The following is a 26,406-nucleotide window of genomic DNA, read 5'->3' on the forward strand; positions in this document are numbered from 1 at the left end:
GATTTTAAATTTCACAAATTTGTCCCTAGTGGTAGGATGTTTAAAATTCATCTTGTTTGTTGCTCAGTGGGACCTCTCCACCCCAGGAAGAATGGCTCTCACCTCTGTTTCCACCTTCTTGTCTGCATGTTTTAAAGGGTATACTCTTTCCATTTTGGTTTATCCATCAGGAGTAGCCAATTTACTTGCAATCATCAAAAAAATTCCTCAAAATCTCTGATTTGGGACTGATTCCTGCCACCACCAATTCTGACTTCCTCATCTGTGTTACGGACTTCTCTGCTGTGAATCCTGCAATCTCAGTGGGATTTAGAGGAGGAGAGAGAGTAAATGTTATCCACTTGTCACTAGCTTAGAGGGCTCACCTGTCTTTCAATATTCCCACCACCCGATTACTTATACCTCAGAATGTCCAGGTCTTTATTTTCTAAGTCAACTTGACTTATTTATATGAATATTCACTAGAATATTCTTAAAGAATAGAAACAGTTTTATTTTGTATCATGTTTATGCATAACCAGGAAAGATGGCTACATTATTGCTGTTGATATTTATGGTTAATTACAGCATTCTCAAAAACATCCCAAGAAAGATCCTAAAAAGAGAATGGTGTCGTTATTATTTACCCTGACCCTTTTCCTTTTTTTCCCCCCATCTCTTTATCATTCTCCCCTTCTAAGTGATCACCATCCCTAATTCCTTTCTTCATCTTTCCCTGGGTTTGTGTGTGTGTGTGCATGTGTGTGTGTGTATATGTAGACATGTGTATACATATATGTATTGTGTATTAAATATATATGTGTGTACACAATTTTTATTAAATACATATATATTATAATTTGGGGGCATATTTATTTTTGCTCAAATTATTTACCACATACACTTTTGAAAAATCAACCTATTAAGTAATTCTAGGATCCACATATCACTGTAGAGCGCCTGCGGCTGGGACCCCAGCCCTTTGGTACTCAATGAGAAAGAATACTGAAGGGGTCTTAAATACTTTGATCTTTAACCTTGAAAATAAAACTTTTGGTTCTTCCTTAATCACTTGAACTACAATTTTCAGTTTTGAATTGTTTCCTTGGATTTTGCTAGAACTAATAACAAGCTTTTCAAAAACAGTAATAGTTAAGACTTCTAGCCTATGAAGTTGTTCTCAAGAATAGAAATAACAAAAATGTACTTCACTGTGAAAGTAATAAATGGCCAGCACTAAAAACTAAATACATAAGGTGAAAAATGATTTTATACAACTCAAATATGTTAATCATGATATAACACAGCCTGGAACTATAAATACAGCATAGCTTTGTGGCTGATAGTCTCCATATTATATGCCTGTCAATTCTGAGGGACTTTTTAAATTTTGGTTTTGGTAAAATTTTGACCAGTCCAGAAAATATGGGTATTTTCTAGTCAAACAAGTAAAGACCTCTTACAAATGTGAACAGAGAGTTTATTAATTGGTATAAAAGTTTTATGTAACATTAAAATTACCTTCAAAAATCTTGCTTTACAAATGTTAGAAATGGTCTTAAAATGTTAATACTGAACATAAGAGTTTAAGGTCCTAACCTCGAGGAGACTCAAATTTTTTATTACTCATCTCTGAAGAATTTACCATGAAAACAACTCTGACAGTTAAATGAGTGAGAAATACTGCTGCTCTCAGCATTAAATATTAGGGACTTTTTCAGGCCTATTAAGTTTGCTATTGTCATTCTTGTCATTACATGGAAGTACCAAGAAATATGTATTTTAGTAAATCATTTGTTAGTGAATAATACCTTATACAAATGAACCCGAAGGAGTTTAAATTTTAAACAGCAGTTCTCCAGAGAAAATGTCCTAAATTTAAAATTTGTTTCAGAATTGAAAAGGGCTTGGCTTTTCATAGCCAGGCCTTTCATCGAAGCTGAATCCCGGATGAGAAACTGAGAGCGGGCTCTGTGGCTGACCCGCAGAGTAACCCATCCTTAAGCCACTTTGTCTCTGGCTCACTGGTTTTCCAATCATAAAATAAAGGACGAATACTTCTGTGTATTCTATGTGTGTGTGTTCATCACATTTGTAATAAAATCCACATCTTCCATAATTTATAACTGCCTGCCACCCAAACAGAAGAAAATACGCCGTAGAAAAAAAGTAGTAGGTTAAAAAAAAAAAAAAACTAAGAAAAAAGTTTAGCTTAAACTTAAATCTGAAAGATCATTTTAGCTTCAAGTTGGAAGCCTTGGAAACAATCTTAGGTGCTAGTGATGGCAAAATTTGCAAAATGAAAGCTTTGTTTCATTCATCGCTGCCAGATTCTCTTCATGAAAATCATAGCATTGAAGGAATTTGTACTGACCTAGAATGAACATCGGATTGGTCTTGTCAATTAACCAAAGAAAATTTCTTCTTCAAAAAAGTATTTTTAACATAGCTGTTGGTTTTTCATTACAAAACGCTTACTAAATCTTAACTTGTCCTGTGGAAAATTATTTGTGACTGCTTTCTTTTGAAATTATTATTTGACAATTTATGGAATAATATATGGGAAATGTGTGTGTGAGAGTATACAGATATCCGTATACATTTTTTAAAGCGAGAAGTTTTTAAGAGATTACAGAACAGAAAGAAGGAATGCAAGATTCAAAACACGGGTGCCCTTGAATGACAACTACTCACCAGAAAACGGATCATATTGTTGTAATTTCATTGCAAACAGACGTCCATTCTGTGTTACGTGGGTGACCTTCGAATGAGAGGACTCTGTAGAAGGCCAAGGACACAAAACCACAGGAACCTTTGGGGCGGGTCCTCAAGGTAGTAAAAATGAAGGTACTGGGGATTTGGAGAACTGGCCATGCATTTTCTTTCTCTGCTTCAGAGTGTGGCAATGACATGTGTTCAGGAACTTAGGCCAAATGGTTTTTGAAGTTTTATGAAGCACTGAACATAACATGGTAAGGTTTAGCATGTTTACAAACACATTCTGAACTATTTACATCGCAATCTATATAAAAATAAAACTGTGAACAGCTGGACAAGAGCACTGATCCACTCGCCGAACTTTTTTCCAGGTTCCTTGACACCGAGGATTGCCGATGGCTTGCCAATGGAGAGTCTGATTTCTGAAACGGTATTTTGGAAAATGTTAGCTATGCTGAAAGCAAACCAAAAAGAATTCTAATTTATAGAATCATAAATTGAGGTGTTTTGTTGTTCAAAGAATGATCACACCTGGAATTCTGAAGTGCATTAAAAATTGAAATTGAAAAAAAAGTGATCACAAACTGAGTTTCCCTTCTTAGGGGCTCCATCAAAACAAGTTACAAGTTAGTCTCTATTTGAGGATACCTTCTTGTGGAGAGAGCAGTTTGAGGTTACTGTATTCATTTCTCCCACTTGATCCGAATATACGAAGTGTTACATAAAGGAAAGTGGCTCCCTGTTTCATGTATATTCAAATTAGAGGGGTCTGCCCAAATCAGCTCTTGTAATCCTGAACTCCTTGATTCCATAATGAAAAAACAGGAGAAGCAGGTAGAGCAAAGGCAGATTGTTGAATTTATTATTTTTAAAGTTATTGGAACCTCAGCCAGGGTTTAAGGTGCTTTCTGAGTACAAATTCAATTATAAATTCATTTAAAGACAAACTATGGATGAGAAATTCAGAAAAATGTTAAGTCTAAAGATTGGTTTCTATTTGATAGGAATGTCTTACGTACTTTACTGTTCATGTGGTGTACTTCTTACAAAGTTTATTAGGCACTAGTGACTGATAAATTCAAGTTATTAAATATTAAAATGCACTAAGGGAATGACAACTAGCTGGAAGGTCAGTATTTTACTTCCTAATGTGTATTTCTACCAGTTCCACCTAACATACTTAAAACCATAATCCATGTGTGACTGAAATTGGTGTTTGTCTAATAGCTGAGAAGCATGAAGCCCTCTCTTAGGAAGAGTGTTATTACCAGATTTAACTGATAAATGAATACAGGATTGGAACAGATTTTTCAGGGTAAAAAAATGTTTTGAGGGTCAATTCTTTTGGACAATCTATAGATTTCTGTAGGTTTCTGATCCTGCAAAGCTGAGCCCACAACCATCTCAGTCTTGGTTCTAGGATGCCCCCCACCCCATTGGGCAGTGGTTCTGAAACAATGCTGTGGGAGTGAACCATCTGGGCAGAGGTCAGCAAACCACAACCCATGGGCCAAATCCAGCCCACCCTTTGTTTTTGTGTGGTCTGTGAGTTAAGAATGGTTTTTTGTTTCTTAAAGAAAATCGAAGGAAGAATATGTCATGACACATGAAAATTACATGAAATTCAAATATTACTGTCCACAGATACAGTATTGTTAGGAAAAAGCCAAGTTCGCCTCTTCACGCAGTGTCTGTGGCTGCTTTCATGCTATGATGGCAGAGTTGAGTAGTGAGACCATATAGCCCACAAAGCGGAAGAATCTACTATCTGCCAAGTCCTGACCTAGAAGGTGGTTAAAAATCCACCCCCAGGGGCACCTGTGTGGCTCAGTCAGTTAAGCGTCAGCCTTCGGCTGTGGTCGTGATACCAGGGTCCTGGGATGGAGTCCCACATCAGGCTCCCTGCTGAATGGGGAGCCTGCTTCTCCCTCTCCTCCCTGTCCATGCTCTATCTCTGTCTCTCTCTCAAATAAATAAACTCTTAAAAAAAAAAAAAAAACCCAAAGATTCTGATTCACTTCATCTCAAGTGGGGCTCAGGAATCTGTGTGTGTTTGTGTGTGTGTGTATATGTATACATATATATGTATACGAATATATATATGATCTTTTATTTATGAGAGAGAGAGAGAGCATGAGCAGGGGGGAGGGGCAGAGGAAGAAGGAAGGAAGAAGGAGAAGCAGATTGCCCCACTAAGCAGGGATTCCCGATGTGGGGCTTGATCCCAGGACCCTGAGATCATGACCTGAGCTGAAGGCTGTCACTTAACCAACTGAGCCCGAGGAATCGGAAAATTTTAAGTCATCATCCCAAGAGGTTCTGATTCAAGTGGTTTTCAAAACACTGCTTTGGAGTGATCAGGTTTTCAATGGTCATTCGGGAGCATGATATGAACTCAACATGCAAATTTACCCAGTCATCTCCGCTATAGAGCCTCTGGGTCCCATCGTGTAAACTGGGTCCTGGATTCAGGACTTGCTAGACAGAGGATTCTCCTGACTTGGTGTTCTGACTCCCGACTCATGCCCTGATATGCTACATCATGGTCTGCTGTTCAAGAGAGGACAGATGTGTGTCAATGGAAAATAAGGAAAGTCCTTTAGCCGATGTCTCTCCCTCACCCATCTGAGTCCAGGCCATCTCCGGAACAGCGAAGGCTCACAGAGTTCATGGCTGGCGGCTGACAATCGACGCACACCGTGTACCCCTCTCGGAGATACTGCATCCATCGAGTCAGGGGGCGATTTTCCAGAGCGCAGTGAGGAGTCAAGGACTCCGTCTTGAACTCCATACAGTATCTAGAGCAAAGACACAGGACACTTGCACGGGCTGTAATGAGAGAGAGCCTAAAGCCGTAAAAGGTCTCAGGAAGCCCGCAACCCACGAGGACACTGGACAGACGGGAGGAGGTGGTGTGCGCATCTTCGCAGGCTGGCCACCCTCGCAGGACGCCCTGTCGAGTTTCTCATTTGTGGAACCACGATGATGGACGATGCCCGAAGGGCAACTGCCGCGAGGCTTGGCGCTCTTCTCCCCTCCATGATGGAACTACCTGGTCGACGTGAGTTGGCAGAAATCGGGGTAGCCTGTTTCCTACCTCATCTGACAACCAAATTATGTATAAAAAGCACATTTCAGTAGGAAAATAGCCCTTAATAACTTTGCTGGTAAAGAAAAATAGAATAAGAACTTGCTTGAGTCTGGAGTCTGAGACCATGTGAGCCCCTGGAGGGCTGGTCCTCAGTGCCCTGCCCAGCCCCCAAGACGTTCTGCCTCGCAGATGTTCCCAGGGGCCTGCCCCAGCTCCCCAACTCACTCACCCGCATAATCTGGACTAATGATGAGTTGGGAACTTGAATCCAAGCATCAAAGTTCTACTGGGCCTCAGAGATAAAGGGAAATGGGAAGCTGGAGACATTTTTCTGTGACAGAAGCTAGTGTCACCTTACACTGAACTGTGGAAATCTCTAGCACCATAGTGACTAGACTCTGAAGGCCCGGAGGGAGCATCCAGACGTGGGTGAATACTTTAGAATCTTGTACTAAAAAGCAACATAATTTTAAAATTCTTCAGGGAAGTAAAACATAGTAAAACTCCTGCACGTTGTGTTTTGGTTCTAATTAAGCTCCAACGGACTAGTTTCTTATCCCTAGAATTATGAGCTGTCCCAGGTTAGATGGAAAGCCATTGGAGGGTCTGCTTCCATGAGTTTTAACAGCAGTAGGCCAGTTTAGGTCCTGAGGTAGGAAATTCTATGGCGAAGCTTCAATCAACTTTAGCCAGACAGCTTAACCCAGACATATCTTCATCATTTTCTCATTAAATTCTCCTTACAATGCCATGTGCTAGGCATTCATATTCTCATTTTTCAAGAAGAAAAACTGAGGTGGGACAACATATCCAAGGTCTTACGGCTACTGTGTGGCAGTGGGGTGATCCGAACCTGCAGCTGCTTGGGGTCCTTCTGCTGACAGCTGAAGAGCCGACTTCAGGTAAGCATGGAGGTCCCCCCAAGTCTGTGCCTTCTGTCCTGACAGAAATCCTCAGAGCTCGCCTGTGGGCCACTTTCAAATTAGGCAAACACAGGTGGTGCTAGAGTCCATGTTCTCCTAATGATTCTAAGAGGAACATCCTGAGTACGACTGATAAAGTGATACCATCCTTTTACATAGCGTGTTTCCTGTTGAGGGGACCCTCAGAGACAAATCTTTGTGGCCGCACAAAAACAGGGAAGAAACAAGTAGGTCCCAGCTCTGTGGTAAAGAGTCACGTTTTACCCAAAGTCAAAGAGCAAGTAACAGAAGAAACGCCACCACACCAAGACGAGCTTTGCGAGCTGACTTGGCCACGCCCCCTGGAAAAGCATTCATTGAAAAAACCAAACCATACAAAACAAAAACACCAAATTACCCAGTGTCCTCTGTGTCTGTAGACCACCGTGGAGACGCGGCTTGTCTTGTTCTCTCCTTGTTGAACGCAGAGGTAGTTATAAAGGCAGGGACTAGGAAAGAGAGAAGAGCGTCGGACACCTGCAGCCTAAAGTACTCACAGTGACCTTTCCCAACCGTGGTGTCGATCCTGTCTCGAGCCCCCCAACCCTGAGTGCAACGGGCCGCGGCACACCCCCAGGAATGGGACGGGGCCAAGTTACCGTGTCCCCAGAACCCAGTTTGAAGAAGATTTGTGTGCACGCCGATGGGCGCGGAGAACTATGCAGGCCTCTGACAGGTGGGCTTGTCCTTGGTAATAAGTTGACACTGTGTGAAAGGGGAGAACGGGGGGCCCAGAATAAAAAACCAAGAGGAAGTAGTGAAAGATGCAGGGAAGTCAGGGGGGAAGGGAATGGAGAAAGGGAGAGATGGCTTTTTTCTTTTTCATTTTTTTAAAATAATGTATTTATTTATTTGGCAGAGAGAGAGACAGTGAGAGAGGGATCATAAGCAGGGGGAGTGGGAGAGGGAGAAGCTGCCCTGCCTTTGAGCAGGGAGCCTAATGCAGGGCTCGATCCCAGGACCCTGGGACCCTGACCCCAGCCACAGGCAGAAGCTTAATGACTGAGCCACCCAGATGCCTCGGGAGAGAAGGTTTTTAAAGATGAAAGGAAGAGAAATAGAAGGAAAAAGGGAAACACAGGAAGAATAAAGTAAAAGAATAGGAGGGAGGAAGGACAGAGGAAGAAGACAAAAGAGAGGGAAATGGGGATGTAAGGAGAAAAAACAAAACAAAACACCAGAGAGAGAGGAAATGTAAAAAGGAGAAAGCTGAAGTACCAAGGAAGGTGATGCGAGTCCCCCTACCCCTCCCAGGTCCTCAACACCCCAGCCCGGAAGCTTCCCTGACTGCCATGTGGCCTCAGGGTGACTGCCTGGTGCCGGCCAGCACAGACCTCCCCTCCCACCCACTGCGCCAACCCTCAGCCACAGGGAAGGAGTCCGGTTGGTCCTCTTCCCCGGTCCCCAGCCCCAGTCCCAACTCCAAAGCTCCGGACCAGACAGAAGAAAGGGAGCCAGGAATCCCCCGTCTGTGCTCTCTTCTTGCCCTGACTTTGTTTGTGTGTCTCCTTCCTGTTTGCCTCTAAGTGTGGGGGTGTGGGGAGGCATCTGATGCTAGGTACGGTACTGCGCCTGGAGATGACCTCCCAGTGCGGTCTGCTGTCAGCTCAAGGAAGGCAGGATTTTGCCCTGGTCATCACCATGGCCCTCACACGTTAGCACACGCAGTAAGCTCGTAGGCAACGTATGGTGGTTCACTGAAGTCACAGAATTGCCACCAAGCCACACGGGTCCTACCTCTCTGTGGTCTTCTGTTCCCACACTGAGTCCTGTGGCTGAGACGGCTCAGCCATCCTTCCTGCCTTTCATTCCAGAAACTGGACCATCCCAGGAAGGGTAGGGACCAGCGGATGTTGGCTTGTGCACTGCCCACGCCATCATCCACGTGAGCAAAGTGGCCAGAGGACCACCAAGCAGATGGGTCGAGCCTACGCGTTCATTTGACCCGGCTGCTTACTGGCTCCTTATGGCCACAAGATGGCAGCCCGAATTCTTTTTTAGATTTTCTCAGGGAGGCCTTTTTGCTAGGACCCAGGGAATGGAAGACCGGAGTGGCTGAAAAACAGGTGGCTACCTGCTCCTGCGAGTTGCAGGAATCCTTCTTGTCCTACGTGGTTTGGTGCTTAGTCTCTTCGGTGTCAGAATTACTCACATCCAGCCTAAGAGTCGAGGCCGCGAGACTCTTCTTTGCTGCACTCACACGTTTAATCGTTTTCCAGAGAACATGCCATTCCTCCTAAACGGGACCGTAGCTTTGGGACCTCCCAAACCCGTAGACAGAATCAGAAAGAATGAAGGAGCACACATATGTTAGGAACTCGTTGTTTTCTCTTAGCTCTGATTCTCTGGAACGCAAACGTCGAGGGGATTTTAGCTTTCCCACGTATATGTCGCCATTCCTGTTCTTCTGACACATTTAGGAATTCATTCAGTACCTGAAGAATACAGTTGCCGCTCAGTCCACGTGGCGTCGGACCAGCCAAACTATGAAATTTTCAGGATGTGTTTCTTTAGCTCAAAACATGTATCTGATCTCCTTATTTGTACCGCATATATTATCACAGAAGTTCAAAGGCAATGCACTTAGTACCTAGCTTGGGGCAGGGAAGGGAAATGAGGGAGGGGGGAAGCGGGGGAAAGGGCAGTATATGACTGTAATATCTGATATAAAATCCTCGGAAAAAGTTCTATAGTAATAATAAGCTCTATAGTAATAATAATATAATATAATTATGATATAAATATATATTATATAATAATATAATTATATTATAATATATCATATAATATAATAATAAGAATGAAAACTAATAATGATACACTTCTAAGTTCCCAGGCATAATGCTGAGCACCTTTCACGGGTGAATGCATTTAATTCTTACAACAACCCTCTGGGATAGGAGCTACTATTTCCCCATTCCACAGATGAGGAAATTGTGGCACAGAGAGGTTAAGGAATAGGCTCAAGGCTTCCATCTAAACACAGAGGTGTTAGGCGTTATCTCTAAAACCATGCGCCTCACTGCCTGGAGACTCTTGCAAAGTGAACCACGATGTTTCATTGTTTTACGCAGCATATTTCCTATAGATTACTTAAATGCTGTTTTATTTTCATTTTCTGGTCCTACTGTGTCCCTAATATAACTTAACTTTAAAAGAATAAAAGGGAAGGGCGCCTGGGTGGCTCAGTGGGTTAAAGCCTCTGCCTTCGGCTCAGGTCATGATCTCAGGGTCCTGGGATCGAGTCCCACATTGGGCACTCTGCTCAGCAGGGAGCCTGCTTCCCCCTCTCTCTGCCTGCTTCTCTGCTTACTTGTGATCTCTCTCTCTGTGTCAAATAAATAATAAAAATCTTTAAAAAATTTTTTAAAAATAATAAAAGGGACATCATGAGGCCTCCACCCAGGAATCCTTTCAGGCCCCCCCACCCCGGGAGAGGGGGAGGGCTGGGATGGGGCCTGGGTCCCCAGGGTAGGGCGGCTGCTCACGGTGGGCACAGAGGAAGGCCTGTTAGGACAGCGCCTTGTATGTTTCCAGCCTGCTTCTTTACAAAGTACCTTCTCATCGTCTGTGACTGGTCTCCACAAAAACTTTGTGAAGAAGTGCCCTGATGAGATGTTCTCAGAAAACTGAGGCTCAAAGACATTAAAGGAAGGGAAATTTAAAAAAAAAAAAAAGATTAAAGAAAGGGGAAATTCACAGTAAATGATGAAGCAAGGACCCCAACACAAAAGACTGCTTCTGGTTTTTCAATCTACTCTCCACGTTCAGCGTCAAGCCTCTGCAGGTAGGACCAATCCTAAAAGCCAGCTAGTAACCCTGGGCCTTGTGTCTTCTGTGTCCTGCCCCCTTTTGCTCTGGCTTGGCTCGGTGGCACATTTCTACTGAGAGGAGGCACTTCCTCCTTGAACTAGTCTTCAGAAACTAGACCAGCAGCCAGACTGCCTGGGGGTCTCTAAGCCAGCATGACTTTTTAATATCTCCCCCAAATTTAATTTCCATTACTTAAGAGTGGTAAGTAATTTAGAATTATTTTTGCCTTCAGTCCCACTGCTGCTTATGTGTGGAAGAACATAGTTGGGTGCCCGGGGACAAAGGCTCACAATAAAAGCCAGTTCCCCCGCCTTCCCTCTTCCTGGCAACAATATCCAGATGTAATAGATTCTTTTTTAAGAGGCCATTTGCCAACTTTCCTGGCATCCTATCAGCCTGGCATTGTTTGGTTTTACAACAACTCCACTTCTAAAAGCGTGGCACCGTGCATAATTACTTTGAACATGAAAGTAAATTGAGTTTGCTTAGGGAATTTCATAAAAAGTTCTCTGGCACAATGGGTGTCACCAAGGCAGGCTCAGAACCACTGTTCTGTAGATACAGTGTAAAAGGGAACAGAATGAAAATGTGACAAATAACAGCAGCCCAGAAGCATACAGCTTATGATACACATAGATCTCCTTTTAGGAGGAGTCAGGATGTACAACTAATACAATAACAGGGCTTTGGGGGCTTGTTTTTGCAGTAAGCATAGAGTTAAGATCTGCATTAAAGGAAATGCAAAAAATTCAATAGCTACTTTATCCTTAATAAGAGAGCATCAGTGATCCTGTTTCATTCACGGGTCTCACAGAGCCTTTCTATTTCTACTTAGTTACCGGAACCTGGAACTGCAATTTTAGCTCTAATGATAACAAGAGCAACAAAGCAAGATCAAGACAGAAAATCCCACAAGATTTAAAGGCTGAGATCCAGGGTTGGATTCTGGAAGTCCTTTACAAATGCTGTCACCTGGGGTGCCTGGGTGGCTCAGTTGGTTAAGCGGCTGCCTTCAGCTCAGGTCATGATCCCACGGTCCTGGGATCGAGCCCCACGTCAGGCTCTCTGCTCAACGGTGAGCTTGTTTCTCCCTCTCCTTGCCTCTCTGCCTACTTGTGTTCTGTCTGTCAAATAAATAAATAAAATCTTAAAAACAAAAACAAATGCTGTCACCTTCCTGAGCTCCAATGTCCTCTTGGTTTTAAGGATAATGAGGCAGTCCCCTTTTCCAGGTAAGCAGGATACTGGCCCCTCAAAGATTTCCACATCATAATCCCCAGGACCTGTGAATATGTTATTTCATAAGGAAGAATTAAAGTTGCAGATGGAATGAAGGTTGCTGCTCGGTTGGCCTTAAAATGGGGAGACGTCCCGGCTTTTCTCGGTGGGCTGAGTATAATCACGTCCTTCAAAGAGGAAGAGGAAGGTGTTACTACAGAAGAAGGCAGAGATGCAATGTAGCTGGATGTGAAAAGGGAGGAGGGGCCGTGAGGAGAGAAACTGTGACCCTCTCTGGATGATGGAAAGGGCAGGGAACTGGATTCTCCCCTCCCCGAGCCTCCCCAAAAGCAATGCAGCCCTGCCAACACCCTGATTTTAGCCCAGGGATACCTGGGTTGCACTTCTATCCCACGGAACCCCAAGATAATAAATTTGAGTTGTTTTCAGCTACAACGTTTGGGGTCATTTGCGACAGTAGCCATGGGAAGCGAATACGCTGTCCTATAGGATGGTTATGAGCACTGAGTCAATAATGTTGGTCAAAGCTCTCCACTCCGCAGCTGCGAGGGACTGCTCAGCCATGCACCCAAGTCTCCTGCTCGGGAAATAGAAGTCTAGTGGAGCCGGGAGGTGGTCACCGGTGACCACGCAGCCGGACTGAGAGCCCCCAGTGGAAGAGGGGGCCCCTTCTCCAAGCTTCCACACCAATCCGCTCGTTCCTCACCCTGAGCTGGAATTAGCCGATAGGCTTGGTACTCGAGTTTGTATCTCCAGAACCCAGCATAGCGCTGGCTATCGAAGATGCTCAGTGAACCTTAAATGAATGACCCATGTCAATGAATGTGTGGTAACACAGGTGAGACAGGGCTCAGGGCAATCCACCATGTCCCTACTCTCATTTCCCTTTTGTTGTCCATCATTTTCCTAGGTGTCTTCCACAGAACACTAGTGACTCAGTGTGATCCCCTGGGAAAAGGGGTCATTTAATCACGTAAGGTGGGAAAGCATCCCATATCCTATCTCTCTCTTGTAGAATGAAAACGCTTATCAGCATATTAAAGCCTCTGAGAAGGTCTTCCTTAGATAAGATAGTCTGATTTACCCCATGTTTTCCTGACTAAAGCCCTGTTTTGCATTTGGGAGCTTCTGCCCTCGGGAAAGTGGCATGTGAGGGATCCAGCTATGAGTCGAGGCTAAGAAGGATGGGGCATCCACACCCAGGCTAGAGCAGTTCTGGAGCTTTGGTGAGCAGCAGAGTCCCCTGGATGCCTGGATACAAGCACAGTGTTAAACCCAGCACCAGCGAATCCAATCTTATGGGTCTGGGTGGGGCCCAAGGAACTTGTTTTCTAGCAATTTCCCAGCTGAGGACAACGCTGCTGGCCGGGGACCACCGTTTAGGAACCACCAGACTGGAATATTCGAGGGGTCCTATCTTCTCTGACCAGCTTGTGACAGCAGTCATCATTTCCACGGCATTACCACAGGAGAGTGCATCTCAGGAACCTAAATCAGGGCTGCAAATGCTGGGGCCCAGTCCCCAAGGAGAGATTTCTCCTCTCTTCCCAAACTGGATTTTACCCAACCTTATTAGGAGAGGCGGAGGCTGAGTACAGATCTCTCCTGCTGGTGTTATCGCTAAGTCACTAACACCTTGTGGGGAGTCACCTATGAAGACTGCTGCCTTATGTGGAGTTGGTGGGAGGGGTGGGTGAGAGGGGTCATTTAGGAACGGGAGGACAGGTGGAGGAGGACAGGCCCAGGGGGTTTGCCCACAGGAGAGAGGAGGACAGCTCCAGGCAGAGACCAGAACCCTAGCTGGGGTGGGGGAGGGTGTGTGTGTGGGGGGGGGGAGGGGGTGGGGGGGGAGGGGGGATGTAGGGTGTGGGCCTAGTGCTCTCTGGTGTCCTTGGCCCATGTTCCATCGCATTCTCTCATTGACCTTCCTGTCCCTTTTCCTGCGACCTGCATTAGGCTATTATAAAGAGATACCTGGACTGCAAAGCGGGTCTGTGACAGCCTGGAGTAGCACTGAAGAGTCAAATGTACTTAAGAAGGACCTTCCAGCAGCCAGACCCAATAGGTGAGCAAAGGAGCTGCTTCCTGATGGATCAACTACAGGTTTTAAGGGTCATCCAAAAAATCAGGAATGGCCTCCAGCGACTTCCTCCCCAATAGCCTTTTTGTTGTGCTCTGTTGAGGACATGAGTTGACCATGGTTTTGTTCCACAACTGTTTCTGTGAGCACCGAATTATTTCCCTGGGATCCCACAAGTCCCCTCCCTGCTCCCTCAGCCCTTTCGTTAGCCATGCCCCTAAGACAGCCACAGTTTCAAATCCTAGATCAGACCACATGAGAAAATGCTACAGTGGCTGTCCAGGGTTTGTAAGATAAAGACCAAAATCCTAAACAGAGAGCGGGAGCTGCTTCCCCTCTCAATGCCAGCCCCACTCTCTGCACTCCCCAGATGCTAGCCGTCCTTCAACCTCTCAAAGGGGCCTTTGCCTCCCCACCATTAGAGAGATGAGTCAAAGACAGTCTCTAGGTCATTGACTTCCCCCACAGCAGGATGACAACTGTTAGCTCCAAAGCCCACTGGCAGCAAACTCAAATTTTTATGCATCCAAATTGTTTTCTTTTTTTAAAGATTCATTTGTTTATTTTGAGAGAGAGTGTGTGTGTGCTTGAGTGAGCATGGGGGGAGGGGCAGAAGGAGAGAGAGTCCTAAGCAGACCACCCGCCTTCCCCCTCATGAGCACAGAGCCCCATGGGGGACTTGATCCCACAACCCTGAGATCAGGACCTGAGTGGAAACCAAGAGTCAGCCCCTCCAGCAACTGAGCCACCAAGACACCTCCCAAATTGTCTTAAAAATTGCCAAACAAGCATATTTTTAGCCATTTGGGCCCTGCCTGCTTTACCTACCCTGTGAAACTATACCTGGCACCTGCTGGCTATTGATGAGCTAAAAAGTCTGGGAGTTGTAAGACCCCAAGCTGCTACCACTCTTGGCCTTGGAAACTCTGACCCAGAGACTCCCAACTATGCTGCCTAGTTGCCATCCCCTAGACACATGGCTCCTGGAAGATTCCTCTCCTCTGTCTCTGGATGGTGAGGCCATAGCCTCCGGACTTCTCTTTCTCAACTCCATCCAAGCACCACCCAAAAAGGCTTATTGGGCATTACGGCCTCTTGTGGTCCTGTTTTTTCCACATCAACCCCAAATTCCTCGAACCTCTCTACCTGACTACCTCGTTCACCATGCAAGTCTCTGGAAAGTTCTACACTTCTCAGCCTTACCTGTCCCTCCTTAGAGAAATCCCTTCCCTCCTCCCCCAAGACCGGGGGATATCAACTTATTACACACACTCATAGCTCCAAACAACTCACTTGTTCAGGCCCAGTTGCACCAAATTGCAGTGGCAATTTTCTGGGACCGATTTCCTAAGATCATCGATTATCAACCTCCCCATTCTCCCCCATCGACCCCCCATCTGCATGACAGCAGGCTCCCATCAGCTTATGTCACCAAGGCAACTCTGGCATCCAGCTCAGTGCCTGGCAACCAGTAGATGCTCAATAAATATTTGTGCATAGAACAAAAAAAGGGTGGGGGGGGGGCAAAATGGCTTGACAGGTGTCATGCTGGCATAAAAATTTCCAGTTTCCTAGGAAAAACATATGGCCTTTATTATCCAGAGAAGTCAATGTTTTTGCTCTATCAGGTTCAACGTAGATCAACACCTTGGTGTTGGCCTTGATGCTTATTTCTTTGTGAGCTGTATACGGTTCCTGACTCACCCATCGGTGGAATTCTGGCCCCTCCACGGCCACTCCACAACCAGAATGATCTTTTCAAATCACAGATCTGATCATATCAGCCCGACTGCAGTCAGGTGAAGAGGAGGAGCAGGTGTTTTATGAAAATCATGTATCACTGCTTGGGAATTAATCATTTTTCTACTACCTTCCCACGTGTGTGATGAGCCTTCCTGACTACACGGGCATTAAAGAAGCAAGATGAATAGTTACCTTATGGACATTTACTATCCGGTGTGAAATACTATCATCGTACCTACAGTCCTTTGCCGCCAGCTTGAGTTGGCTAAACACCCCGAAGCACGCGCCCTTTCCACCAAGCGCAAGCACAGAAGGAGGGGCCACCCCGGGGTTAAGAACGCCCCGACCCGGAGGGCTGGAGCAGGGAGGCCCTGATGCCGAGGACACTCCTTTATCAAGCATTTCCTGAGCTTCCTGTCCGCTCTGGGCAGACCGGCCCATCCCACTCCCCCGCCGTGCGCACGGAACTTTCCCGGCTGGGCACAGGGCCTTTCAGGGGGAGGAAGAGATGGAAAACCAACACAGACAACAAAGGCGGCCGCGGTGAAACCCTCCGTACCGAAGGAATGCCCGCAGTCCTGGCCCTGGGGCGTCGAGTAGTCCAGGCAGCCGGCTCTCTCCTCCAGGGGCGGGCAGGGCGCGCCGCCGTTCCGGGGCTCCTGCTGCACGGGGCGCCTCCGCACGCGGGCCGCGGGCTTGCACTGGTCGGCGCAGCCGCTCCAGGGGCTCCACTCCCCCACGATGCACGGGCGAGCTGAAAAACAGCACGGCGGGTTGGGGCGCTCACCTGGGTAAACCCCGCCGCCTGCCAGGCCGCTCCCGCCAACATCAACAGTCGGGGTTAGCCCACGCACGCTGCGCTTTGACTGCGCCCTGCATGAGAGCGGGGGCACAGTCTCAGCAGGGCTCGGTGGGCAGGGACCCCTCCACCCCACCCCACCCCGCTCAGCCCGGATCGGGTAGCTGATAACCCGTCCCTCCGAGCCAGACAGGCTGCTCTTTGGGGTCATGAAGGTGGGTGTCAGCCAGGGGCACAGCCCAGTTAAGAGAGTGACGCCTTTGGGTACTTCCTCATACTCTGTGGGCTTAGATAAGATCTTTGCTCTTTCATTTCCTTGATTTTAAGTTTATCCTGCCCTGCTCGGAACATTTTTATAATAGGTATTCATTGTGGAAAAACGGCAAGGGGAAAAAAAATGTAAAAGAAAATGCCCGTCACTTTTTATCCTCAAAGTTGTCCCTCCATCAGACCTGGTTAGGGCCACCCTGAGGGACCTCTAGACTTGGGACTTCCTTCCGTGCTCCATTCTCATCCTCCACGGCTCTTAGGCCCCCTAGACCAGGAGAGCTGAAGTTCTCAGGAAGGCAACCAGAGCCCACAGAGGGAAAGAGTACAAACGGTCAGGCATGAAGGGGCGGAGTCTGGGGCAAGAATTTGGCAATTCTCTGGCCATGACTGGAAAATCTCTGTGGTTGCATTTTTAACTTTCCCATTCAAAGTCCTAACAAACCTTTTAAAAGGACTATAATGAGTTTGTCAGTGGAATTATTTCAGGACTTGAGATTGTTTATAAGAACAAGAGTAAGGAAACAAAAGATGTGCCTCCGAACTAGAGGCCCAGATAATTCCCTTCCGACAAAATGCGATCCACTTTCTCTACCATCCTCATACTTTCCAGCTTACGGAGTCTTCACCAAGAAAGCACTCTAACCTCTCTGAAATCTCGACTTGGACTTCTGACAGCTTGTACTTGAAAACTCATTTGACCTCTCAGCACACTCTCTCTGGGGTTCATGGATTTTGGAAGACCCATCCTTTGGCAGCACGCAGCTCACCCTGATATGAAAAGGGTCCCACACAACCTAAACATCTGTCAGTAATTCAAAAACCTCAGACTGTCTTAAAACATGCTTTTATTAATCATCTAAAAACTCACAGGCATCCCACGTCAGGCAGGGAAGGAAGCAAGAGACTTGGATCCTGAGACTTGTCCCCTGTACCTGCCGCAAACACATCCATTGGAAAATCAGCCACAGGCCACTTCCTGCTCTTGTCATTTCTTGTGGATCCCTCCCATTTTCATGATCTCAGTTGGGCCCTAGAGCCAGAGGCACTGAAAGAGACTGCCTGCTGGGCTAGGAGCGGGCTGAGAAAAGTCTTCAACTCTGTTACCTGAATCTCTTCATCCCTGAGCCTAGTTGTCTGGCCCTGATGTGTTGACCTTGAACAACACTTACTAATACGCTTAAAAAAAACAAAATGGGACACTTATTTCATAGATCAACACTAGACACCACTCTGAAATACAGTTTTGCCATGGCATTAACTCAGAATGTAGTAATATGGCCTCGGTTTGAGTACACGCTATCCATATGGTAAAAGATCATACTGGGGGCAGCTTTCTGACAGAATTTAGTTTCCCAGTATTTCTTCAACATTTGTGTCTCACGTGTAATGTTTATTTATTTTATTTGGTTTGCCCCCCAATTAACATCCTCAAATCACGGAATCACTGAATCAGTTGTTTTTCCTATCAGTTAACGTTTGACTTTGGAAAAAGCTGTTTCATATTTTCTTTCTTTTTTTAATATTTTATTTATTTATTTGTCAGAGAGTGAGAGAGAGTGCACAAGCAGGCAGAGGCGCAGGCAGAGGCGCAGGCAGAGGCAGAGAGAGAAGCAGGCTCCCTGCTGAGCATGGAGCCCGATGTGGGACTTGATTCCTGGACCCTAGGATCATGACCTGAGCCAAAGGCAGCAGCTTAACCGACTGAGCCACCCAGGCGTCCCTGTTTTATATTTTCAGTCCATGACTTTAACAGCCTCATAAAGAAAATCAAGAAAGTTCTGGGTCCTGAGCGTCATCTCGACGGCTTCATTATAAAACAAAATGAAAAAAAGTTCACATAGAATTATACAAATATAAGGGGTTCCACAAAATATTTTGAGTCAGAAGGCAAATCTGAGGTGCTTATTCCTATTCCGCACAAAAGATTAAATTCATGATTAACTTGCGAACTTCTAATTGTTTGCAGTGCAATTCATCACAGATCACAAGAGATCTTTGGCCGCAGAGGCCAGGGGAAGTACAGGAACTTCTGACAAATTTATCAGCTTAAGTCATATATTACAGCTGCATGACACACATTTCCTTCGAATTATTCCATTAGTATTCACATCTATAGCCAGCGTGTCAAAATATTCTTTCTTAAAATCTGACTTTCTCAATCTTCACATTTCCCTAGTTATCATTGGAGGCCAGTAGACCTAGTGAGCGACATGGTCATTCCTGACTCCAAGCTTGTCACAGTTTCCCAACGTCCTAATGGTAGGATTTAATGACATCATCCCACCCCTTTTAGAAAAAAAAAGAAGCTTAGGTTTAATGGATGCCAGGATGCTCCGTGAACAGCGGTTTTCTTTTTTCCTGTTTAAAGTCAATGTAATATTCAGGTGGAGTTTCCCAGAAGCAGACTCTGGGACGTGGATTTCTTTCTTTCTTTCTTTCTTTTTGAAAGATTTTTATTTATTTAATTGGCATAGAGAGACACAGCAAGAGAGGGAACACAAGCAGGGGGAGTGGGAAAGGGAGAAGCAGGCTTCCCTTGGAGCAGGGAGCCCAATGTGGTACTCCATCCCAAGACCCTGGGAACATGACCTGAGCCAAAGGCAGAGGCTTTATGACAGAGCCACCCAGACACCCCTGAGATGAGGATTTCAATGCAAGTAATTTATTTGGGAGGTGGTCCCAACAAGTGTAATAAGAGCAGAGACAGAGACGTGGACACAGAAGAGAACATAAACATAGATCCCTAAGTTCCTGCTTTAGGCCCACTGGGCACGTCTGGCTCTCCACTCACTAGGACATGAGATAATGGATAGATGCAGAGGACAAGGAAATATCAAGTCCTTTCTGAAGTTCTGGCTAGTCCCCCTTCCTCAACAACTTTCTGGTTATCAGATGGGGTTTGTGGGGTTACCACACCCAAAAGGAGAATGGCCAACAAGGGGAAATAAGTCTTATATTTTAGTAGGGAATCTGCCCAAAGCAAGAATAGAGCCCATTTTCACATGTCCTCACAGGAATAGCCAGTCGTATCCAAGTACAATTACCTTAAAAGATTTAAAACTAAGCTTTAAAAATATAATAATAATCATAATAATAAATGGCGTTTAAACTCTCTCAGTGCTTTGCTGTTGAATTTGAAATAAAATCAAACTCAATAAATCAATAAATATTTGTCAAATGAATGAATGAATGAAATGTCATTGGACAAATTCCTCCTCCTTCCAAAACAAATTTTCTACATTGAAACAGATTTTGGTTTGCTCATATCATTAGTTAGAAGCCAAAGCACTAAGGCTCCAGAGTGGGAAAGGGAAGCCCGCTGAAGGACAGGAGCAAAATCAGAAAATCCCAGAGCCAAAAGTATGGGAATTCTTAACCTGGGCGAGAGCTGTCTGGGCTCTCCCGGCAACGGTGGCCCCAAGGAGTGTCCTGGGAAGGGCCATGGCTTTCTGTGCCTTCAGGTTATATAGATCCCAGCTTCTCCTGGCAGCCACAAATCCCTCAGATGCTTTTAAGTCCATTTATAGCTCCTGGCAGTACCGCATCTCGAAAATAACAAGCTCCTTTCATTTTATTATCAGTGGTATGGAGCAGTATTTCCTCTTATTTGATCCAAATTTCCCTCACTCAAGAATTTCAGAATACGGTGGGGAAAAAAAAAAAATCTATGTTTATCTTAGCCGTGCAGCTCAGGGACTTAATGTCTCAGGAGGTCCCCTTCCTTCTCTGGCAGGGACCTTCAAGACTGACGACTCCAGCGAAGGGACCCATCTTTCTAGACCCCTCCTCCCCCGCCTCAGAATTACCAGCGGGCCCTGTCCAGGTCCATTTGCAGCCTCTGTGAGCAGGGGCAACCAGAGCTAGACACACTACTCTCAGTCTTAGGTGCCAAAAGGTAACTAAAAAACCCATCTTCTACTGTTTTGCTTGATGATCTCACACACACACACACACACACACAGTAACAAACTGAGCTGACAGTCAGTCCTTCCTTTCATACATAGAGTTTGGGCTCGCTCTTCTTAACATAAAACATTGCTCTCATGTTCATGTGCCGTCTCCTTGGCTAATCACAGATCTGGCCCTGCCTGCTTGGCTCTTTGCCACCTAAAAGTTTAAGGCCACCCACGAGCAAGTGCTTTCCCTCTCATGGTTTTTGTTTTTAAGATTTTATTTATTTATTTGACAGAGAGAGAGACACAGTAAGATCGAGAGAGAGAGAGAGAGAGAGAGCAAGCACACAAGCAGGGGGAGTGGGAGTGGGAGAGGGAGAAGCAGGCTTCCGGCTGAGCAGGGAGCCTGACGTGGGACTTGATCCCAGGACTCTGGGATCGTGTCCCAAGCCCAAGGCAGACACTTAACAACTAAGCCACGAAGGCACCCTTCTCCCTCATGTTAAGTTCAAATAGCCCTAAGTCATTGCTATGAAAGTATTCCTACGTTTTACCCACAGTCTTAGCATTTACACATAGATTTGATTCTTGAGATTCTGTGGAAGAAAAATAATTCACACACACACACACACACACACACACACACACCCTCATGGCAACATGATTTTAAATGTCATGGGCCTTTTTCTCTTTCCTCATGTATCCCCTTTTCTGAGAAATCTTGTCAAATCTTCTCTGAAGGTCAAGAGGGACCACATTGCCCAAGTGCCTATTTGCCGCCCCCTCCAAAAGCTCCAATAAAATGACCAAGTATTTTTTCCTCGTGCAGATTACAGGCCCCTGTGGTTTTTTTTTCTTTTTCCCTTTTGAGATATTAACCAGATAAGTTCATGAAATCTGAGAGAGAAATAAAAAGGTCTCCTTCATTAGAAAAAAACAGAAATTTATATACCAGGCAACCCCAGAGGAAAAAGGGCACATGTATCAAAAAGATAACTGGGCTTTTACTCAGTAGTCAGTGTCCAGGTGAGCTGTTCTCTTCTTTCTTGCATTTCTGTATTTTCCAAGTTTTCTGCAACAAACATATTTTGCAGACAAGGGCGGCAAGGGTCATATTCGAAGGCACAGATGGTTAGAAACCAGCTGGTGGAGCTCTCTGCAGCCACAGATAACATCCCCTCAGTGGAAAGACTGCTCGGGTTGTTGAAACAAACATAATTCAGTGACACCACCATGGCCGTTGGGGATCGTAAGGAGGGGCAGGACACACTTTTTTGTCTTTGAGGAGTATCAGCCAAAAGAGAGAGAAGGCTCACTCACTCTACCAGAATTGATCTGGGATGTGCCCTTCCAAGTACACAGCTTCTCATAAAGCCTCATTCCTCTGAGGGTCAAAATATAATGTTTAAGTGTGTGGGCTCTGGAATTAGAGTTCCTGGGTTCAAATCTCACTCCATCACAGGTTGGCTAACCATGACTTGGGACGGATTCCCCAACCTCCCCGTGCTCTGATGACCATGGCAGTGAGTTGGGAGACCTAAGTAAGACTAGAGTTGTGAGGTGCCTGGCATGGAATGAGTGTGGCGGAAGGGTTAACAACTTTACCCTCCTCCGCTGAATGCCCAGGGCTGCAGCCCAAGCCTGCAAAGTCAAGTCATGCTGAATGCTGGCGCCAGGCCCTGCTCATTTCTCCTCCAGAGACAAAGGCAGGGGAAGCCGCATGCTGCTCCCGACCTCTGTGGTTCCAGTAAAGCCTCAACTTTTCTAAATCAACGTACATGGTGGAGTTTCGGAGCCTGAATTTTCCAGTACATTTGTCCTTTCTCCTGCCAGGTATGCGGTCAGCAGATTTGGGCAAGTTAGTTTCCTAGATTCCCTGGGAAATCCAGAAGAAAAGACTGGGTCACACAGGCTACTCAACGTTTGCCCTGCTCCCCTTGGGCTCATTATTACTCTTTCCTGAATTTGTTCATCAAAAAATCTAGTGCCGCCTGCTGTTTCTATGATCTTAGAATGCAGACTTTAGGAACCCAGGTGATGAACTAGAGACAGGGGCATCTTGAGCCTGATAAGGAAGCCTTCTAAGAAGTTCTTTCAGAACAGGTGACTTGGATCTGTCTCCTCCTGTACCACTCCCCATCTCTGGTCAGGCACAGTCAATGGAGAATTTCCTATTCCTTTTTTGGGGGGCAGGCGGGGGTTGGAAATAGAGGTATATAATTGGTGTTGAAACTGATACCAACATCATAATGAGATTTTTCTGAGACTTGTTTCAGAACAGATACTTTGGGCAATTCAGTAATTCCACAAGTCCAAGAACTTATTTTTATTTTTACAAAGTAAAAGATAAAAAGTCTTCTTCAGAAAAAGAAATTCCAATATTTCATTTCTTAGCTACACACACACACACAAAGTCTTCACAAAGAAGAAAAAATCAGAAGGAAGAGAAATAAGGCATTCTCAGTTCTCCTGACACAGCTCCATTTTTGGTTCCCATATAATGTCATTTCAGTCCAAAAGGTTTCAGATGGCATTGACAGGTAACATAGCATTGGGTAAGGGGAAGAGCTCCTAAGGGACTGAATGGTTCTATGTCTTTGGAGTGGCTGGTGGTCCCCGAGGTGCCGAATGTTGACATCTTTAGGAATCAGTAACAGCCATGCACAACAGATGTGGCAGATGGCAGCCCAAAACCGGGCCGCTGTGGGCCCAGACGTCACTGTGCTGCCCATTCACGTTAACTGACTGATGGGCGGGCCCTGGGATGGCCCTGCTCCCGCGGCTGTGTGAGGCTCCTGTGAGGCCAGGACGCCTCTCCAGGGCTAAGGAGATGGAGCATCTTGGCTCCGCCGTGCCCCTTCTCACCCTCAGCCCTGCAGAGCGAGTGGGTTCAGCCTTCCAAGTGGCCAGCTTCCAGCTGTCTCTATCTTCTCCTCCCCTCCCCAGAAACTCCGGGCGCAGAGGAGCATTTTGGTCCTGTGTCTGCTTCTGCTCAGGCCAGCGAGGGCCTTCGCTAACTCCCTGGGGAAGGGCAATGAAGGCTGAATATGCTCTTTTTAAAATTCTTTGGGGGCTCCTTTCTTTTCCTGGTTCTGGTTTCCATGCCCACTGCTCGCAGCTCTTCCTTCCTCAGGCACCAAGATGCTGTGATTTCTTGGGGAGCCCCTCTCAGGATGGGAAGGTCATCGCTTCTCTGCTTCTCCTTACCCAACCCATCCCCGCTCCAAATGATGGGCTTTTCATTGGAATAGTTCTACCGCCTGTACTGAAAAGACGGGATTTCTTTGTGACCAAATAAAGACTTTGAGGATTCTGCCACCCCTCACAGCCTTGCAAGGCATCCCTGGAAAGCCAGTTCTTCTCACGACACTAGGCTGTCCTACTGAGCCTCTTCCATGCCTGAATCTCTCCGTCTCCAGCTGGGTTTGCCGCCTGTCCCGCCTCGGGACCGAGCCCAGTTCTTGGCACCAAAGGCAGACACCCACAGGTCTGTGGAGAAACCACATGGTGCTTTCCCGCGAGAATTCTCTTCCCCTTCTGGAGACTTCCTGCTCATTCTCCAGAACCAGGCTTGCACATTACTTCGTCCAGGAAGTCTTCCTTGAATCCCTTGGGTCTTCCGAGTTTTCGTTTCCTTGCCTCTGGGAGCCCTCATTTGGGCACTAAGCATATTGTAGGTGGTTCGCTGGTGTACTCCCCTGCTTGAGTGTGAACCTGTAGGGAGCAGAGCCTGTGTCTTCCTCCTCTGTGTAAGCCCTGTGCTTCCCACAGGCCGGGGCACATTATCTGGTGTACAGGAATACAGGAGTCTACCTCTGACGGGCCTAGAGACTGGGCCTGAGGGCCGTTTGTTTCCTAAATAAGTGACTCTTCACCTTACTTGAGTAGTAAAATACCCTGGCCTTGAAGCAGGAAAAGGGGTCCAGGCTTATCAAAAAGAGGATGGATATTTGTAGGTTAATCATTAGTTTTCAAACAGGATAAAAAAAAATTCTTCATGTTTTTCAGTTGCGTTCTTTCGGGAGCAGGTCTGGGTGCTACCTTGCCTGGGGAGGTAGCCTCTTCTGGCTTCACAGAGGCAGAAGGCCTGCTCCTCTCCACAGGACGTCTGATTCACCAACTAATGACACAGACCTGCAGGTTATTTTCCCAAGAAGATGTGGAGGATAACACTACCCGGGGATCCTTGAGGCCAAACCCTGACATATGTGAGGCATTTGGGGTGAAGAGATGAGGAAGTTTACTCTTATTTCCGGAGCTGGCTTTTCTCAGGTAAACCTTGTTCTTTAGGACTTGTTCTTTAGGACTTTTCATTTAGTTAAATCAACATCTATTGAGCCCTTGCCAGGGGCTGTGGCACTGTGGGAAATTGAGAGATGATAATGACTGATGCGGGGCGCCTGGGTGGCACCCAGACTTTAAGTGTCTGCCTTCAGCTCAGGTCATGATCCCAGGGTCCTGGGATCAAGCCCCACATCGGGCCCCCAGCTCAGCAGGAAGCCTGCTTCTCCCTTTCCCACTCCCCTTGCTTGTGTTCCCTCTCTCACTCTCTCTCAGTGTCAAATAAATAAAATCTTTTAGAAAGAAAGAAAGAAAGAAAGAAAGAAAGAAAGAAAGAAAGAAAGAAAAAGAAAGAAAGAAAGAAAATGACTGACCCTACAGGAAAGGCAACAGGATTAAAACATAATGGGAATCCCCAGATAAAAACCTTTATCATGCTATAGAGATAAAACTGAGTGCAAAGAGCTTATCAAACACCTCCTAGGAGAAAGGGGGCTGTGCCACATGCTGGAGTCTAGAAATGAGGGCCGCTGTGATCCTCCAAAAACTTGTTCTGCAGAAGTAAGTACCCTACGAGGGCAAGGCCTGGGCACCAAGTGGGGTAATTACACATCCCTTCTCTTTTCACCCCTCATAAGGCCCGGAAGATCCCTGAGGGTTCACAGAAGGAACGTGGTGGAGCCTGGGCCAGGGGCGTGCCCCACAAGCGGACATGCCATGTTTCCAGGTAGGAGGTTCCTGAACCGCACACACTTCGAGGAGAACGGATGACTCCAGCCCTTTCCATCCAGGCTTTCGTGGGGAGAGGTGCTTTGGGGTGCTATATCAAGACAGAGAGGACTGAGGGAATCCCTGGATGGAGGGGGCTGGAGGACCCTAGGATAGAGGAAGCTGGGTGGACCTGGAGGGAGGGAGGGGTCTCGAGGACTCCAGGATGCGGGGAGCTGAATGCACCTGGATGAAGGAGGCTGGCGGACCCTAGAATGCAGTGAGGTGTACCTGGCTGGAGGGGTGAGAGGTAGGCCAGGACAGACGTCTGGACACGCCGGGATGCAAGGGGCTGGGGGATCCTGGCTCCTGAGCTGCGGTCCCTGGTGTGGGATCCTGTGTCCCTTGGCTGCTGGCAAAGGGCCGGCGCCCCACCCTCGGCCCCGCCACCCACCTGGGCATGCCCTGGCGTAGTCGAAGCAGCAGTCCCCCGTGAGGCGGCAGGCTTGGTCGCAGAAGCACGTCCCGTAAACCCTGTCCAACCTCCAGCCGCGCACGAAGCAGGCGGCGTCCCGGCCCGGGCAGCAGCGCCCCGCCTCGGCGCAACCGGCTAGGGTCCCCGGCCACAGCCGCGCCAGCGCGCACAGCGCCAGCCACAGGGTCCTCATGGCTAGCGCTCCGGCGGCGCCTGCCACGGCGCAGAGCTTCGGGAGAGTGGCGAGCTCCTGGGAAAGCTGCGGGCCCGAGCAGCCCGAGCGGCCGGCAATGCGCAGCCCGACCCGGCCCTGCTCAGCGCCCGGCCCGGCCCTGCCCCGCGCCCGGCCCCCGCC

General features: G+C 46.8%; 1 protein-coding gene across 1 annotated transcript; it reads right to left on the reverse strand.

The window, feature by feature from the left end:
• Positions 1–1,438: 1,438 nt before the first annotated feature.
• Positions 1,439–26,406, reverse strand: SBSPON (somatomedin B and thrombospondin type 1 domain containing). The gene is made up of 5 exons (XM_032316600.1): positions 26,031–26,406; positions 16,185–16,379; positions 7,109–7,199; positions 5,319–5,495; positions 1,439–3,119 (listed from the first exon to the last, which is right to left on the reverse strand). The coding sequence occupies exons 1-5, from the start codon at positions 26,242–26,244 to the stop codon at positions 3,002–3,004; spliced, it is 795 nt and encodes a 264-aa protein (XP_032172491.1). The 5' UTR covers positions 26,245–26,406; the 3' UTR covers positions 1,439–3,001.

Source organism: Mustela erminea, chromosome 16 (genome assembly GCF_009829155.1).
Source record: "Mustela erminea isolate mMusErm1 chromosome 16, mMusErm1.Pri, whole genome shotgun sequence".
Classification (NCBI taxonomy): domain Eukaryota; kingdom Metazoa; phylum Chordata; class Mammalia; order Carnivora; family Mustelidae; genus Mustela; species Mustela erminea.

Excerpts from the sequence above, each read along its gene's own strand:
- SBSPON (XM_032316600.1), bottom strand. The coding sequence starts at position 26,244 with ATGAGGACCCTGTGGCTGGCGCTGTGCGCGCTGGCGCGGCTGTGGCCG. Across the intron at positions 16,380-26,030 it reads CTACGCCAGGGCATGCCCAG|CTCGCCCGTGCATCGTGGGG; the intron begins GTGGGTGGCGGG and ends GCTGTTTTTCAG. Across the intron at positions 5,496-7,108 it reads ACAGACACAGAGGACACTGG|ATACTGTATGGAGTTCAAGA; the intron begins GTAATTTGGTGT and ends TCTTTGCTCTAG.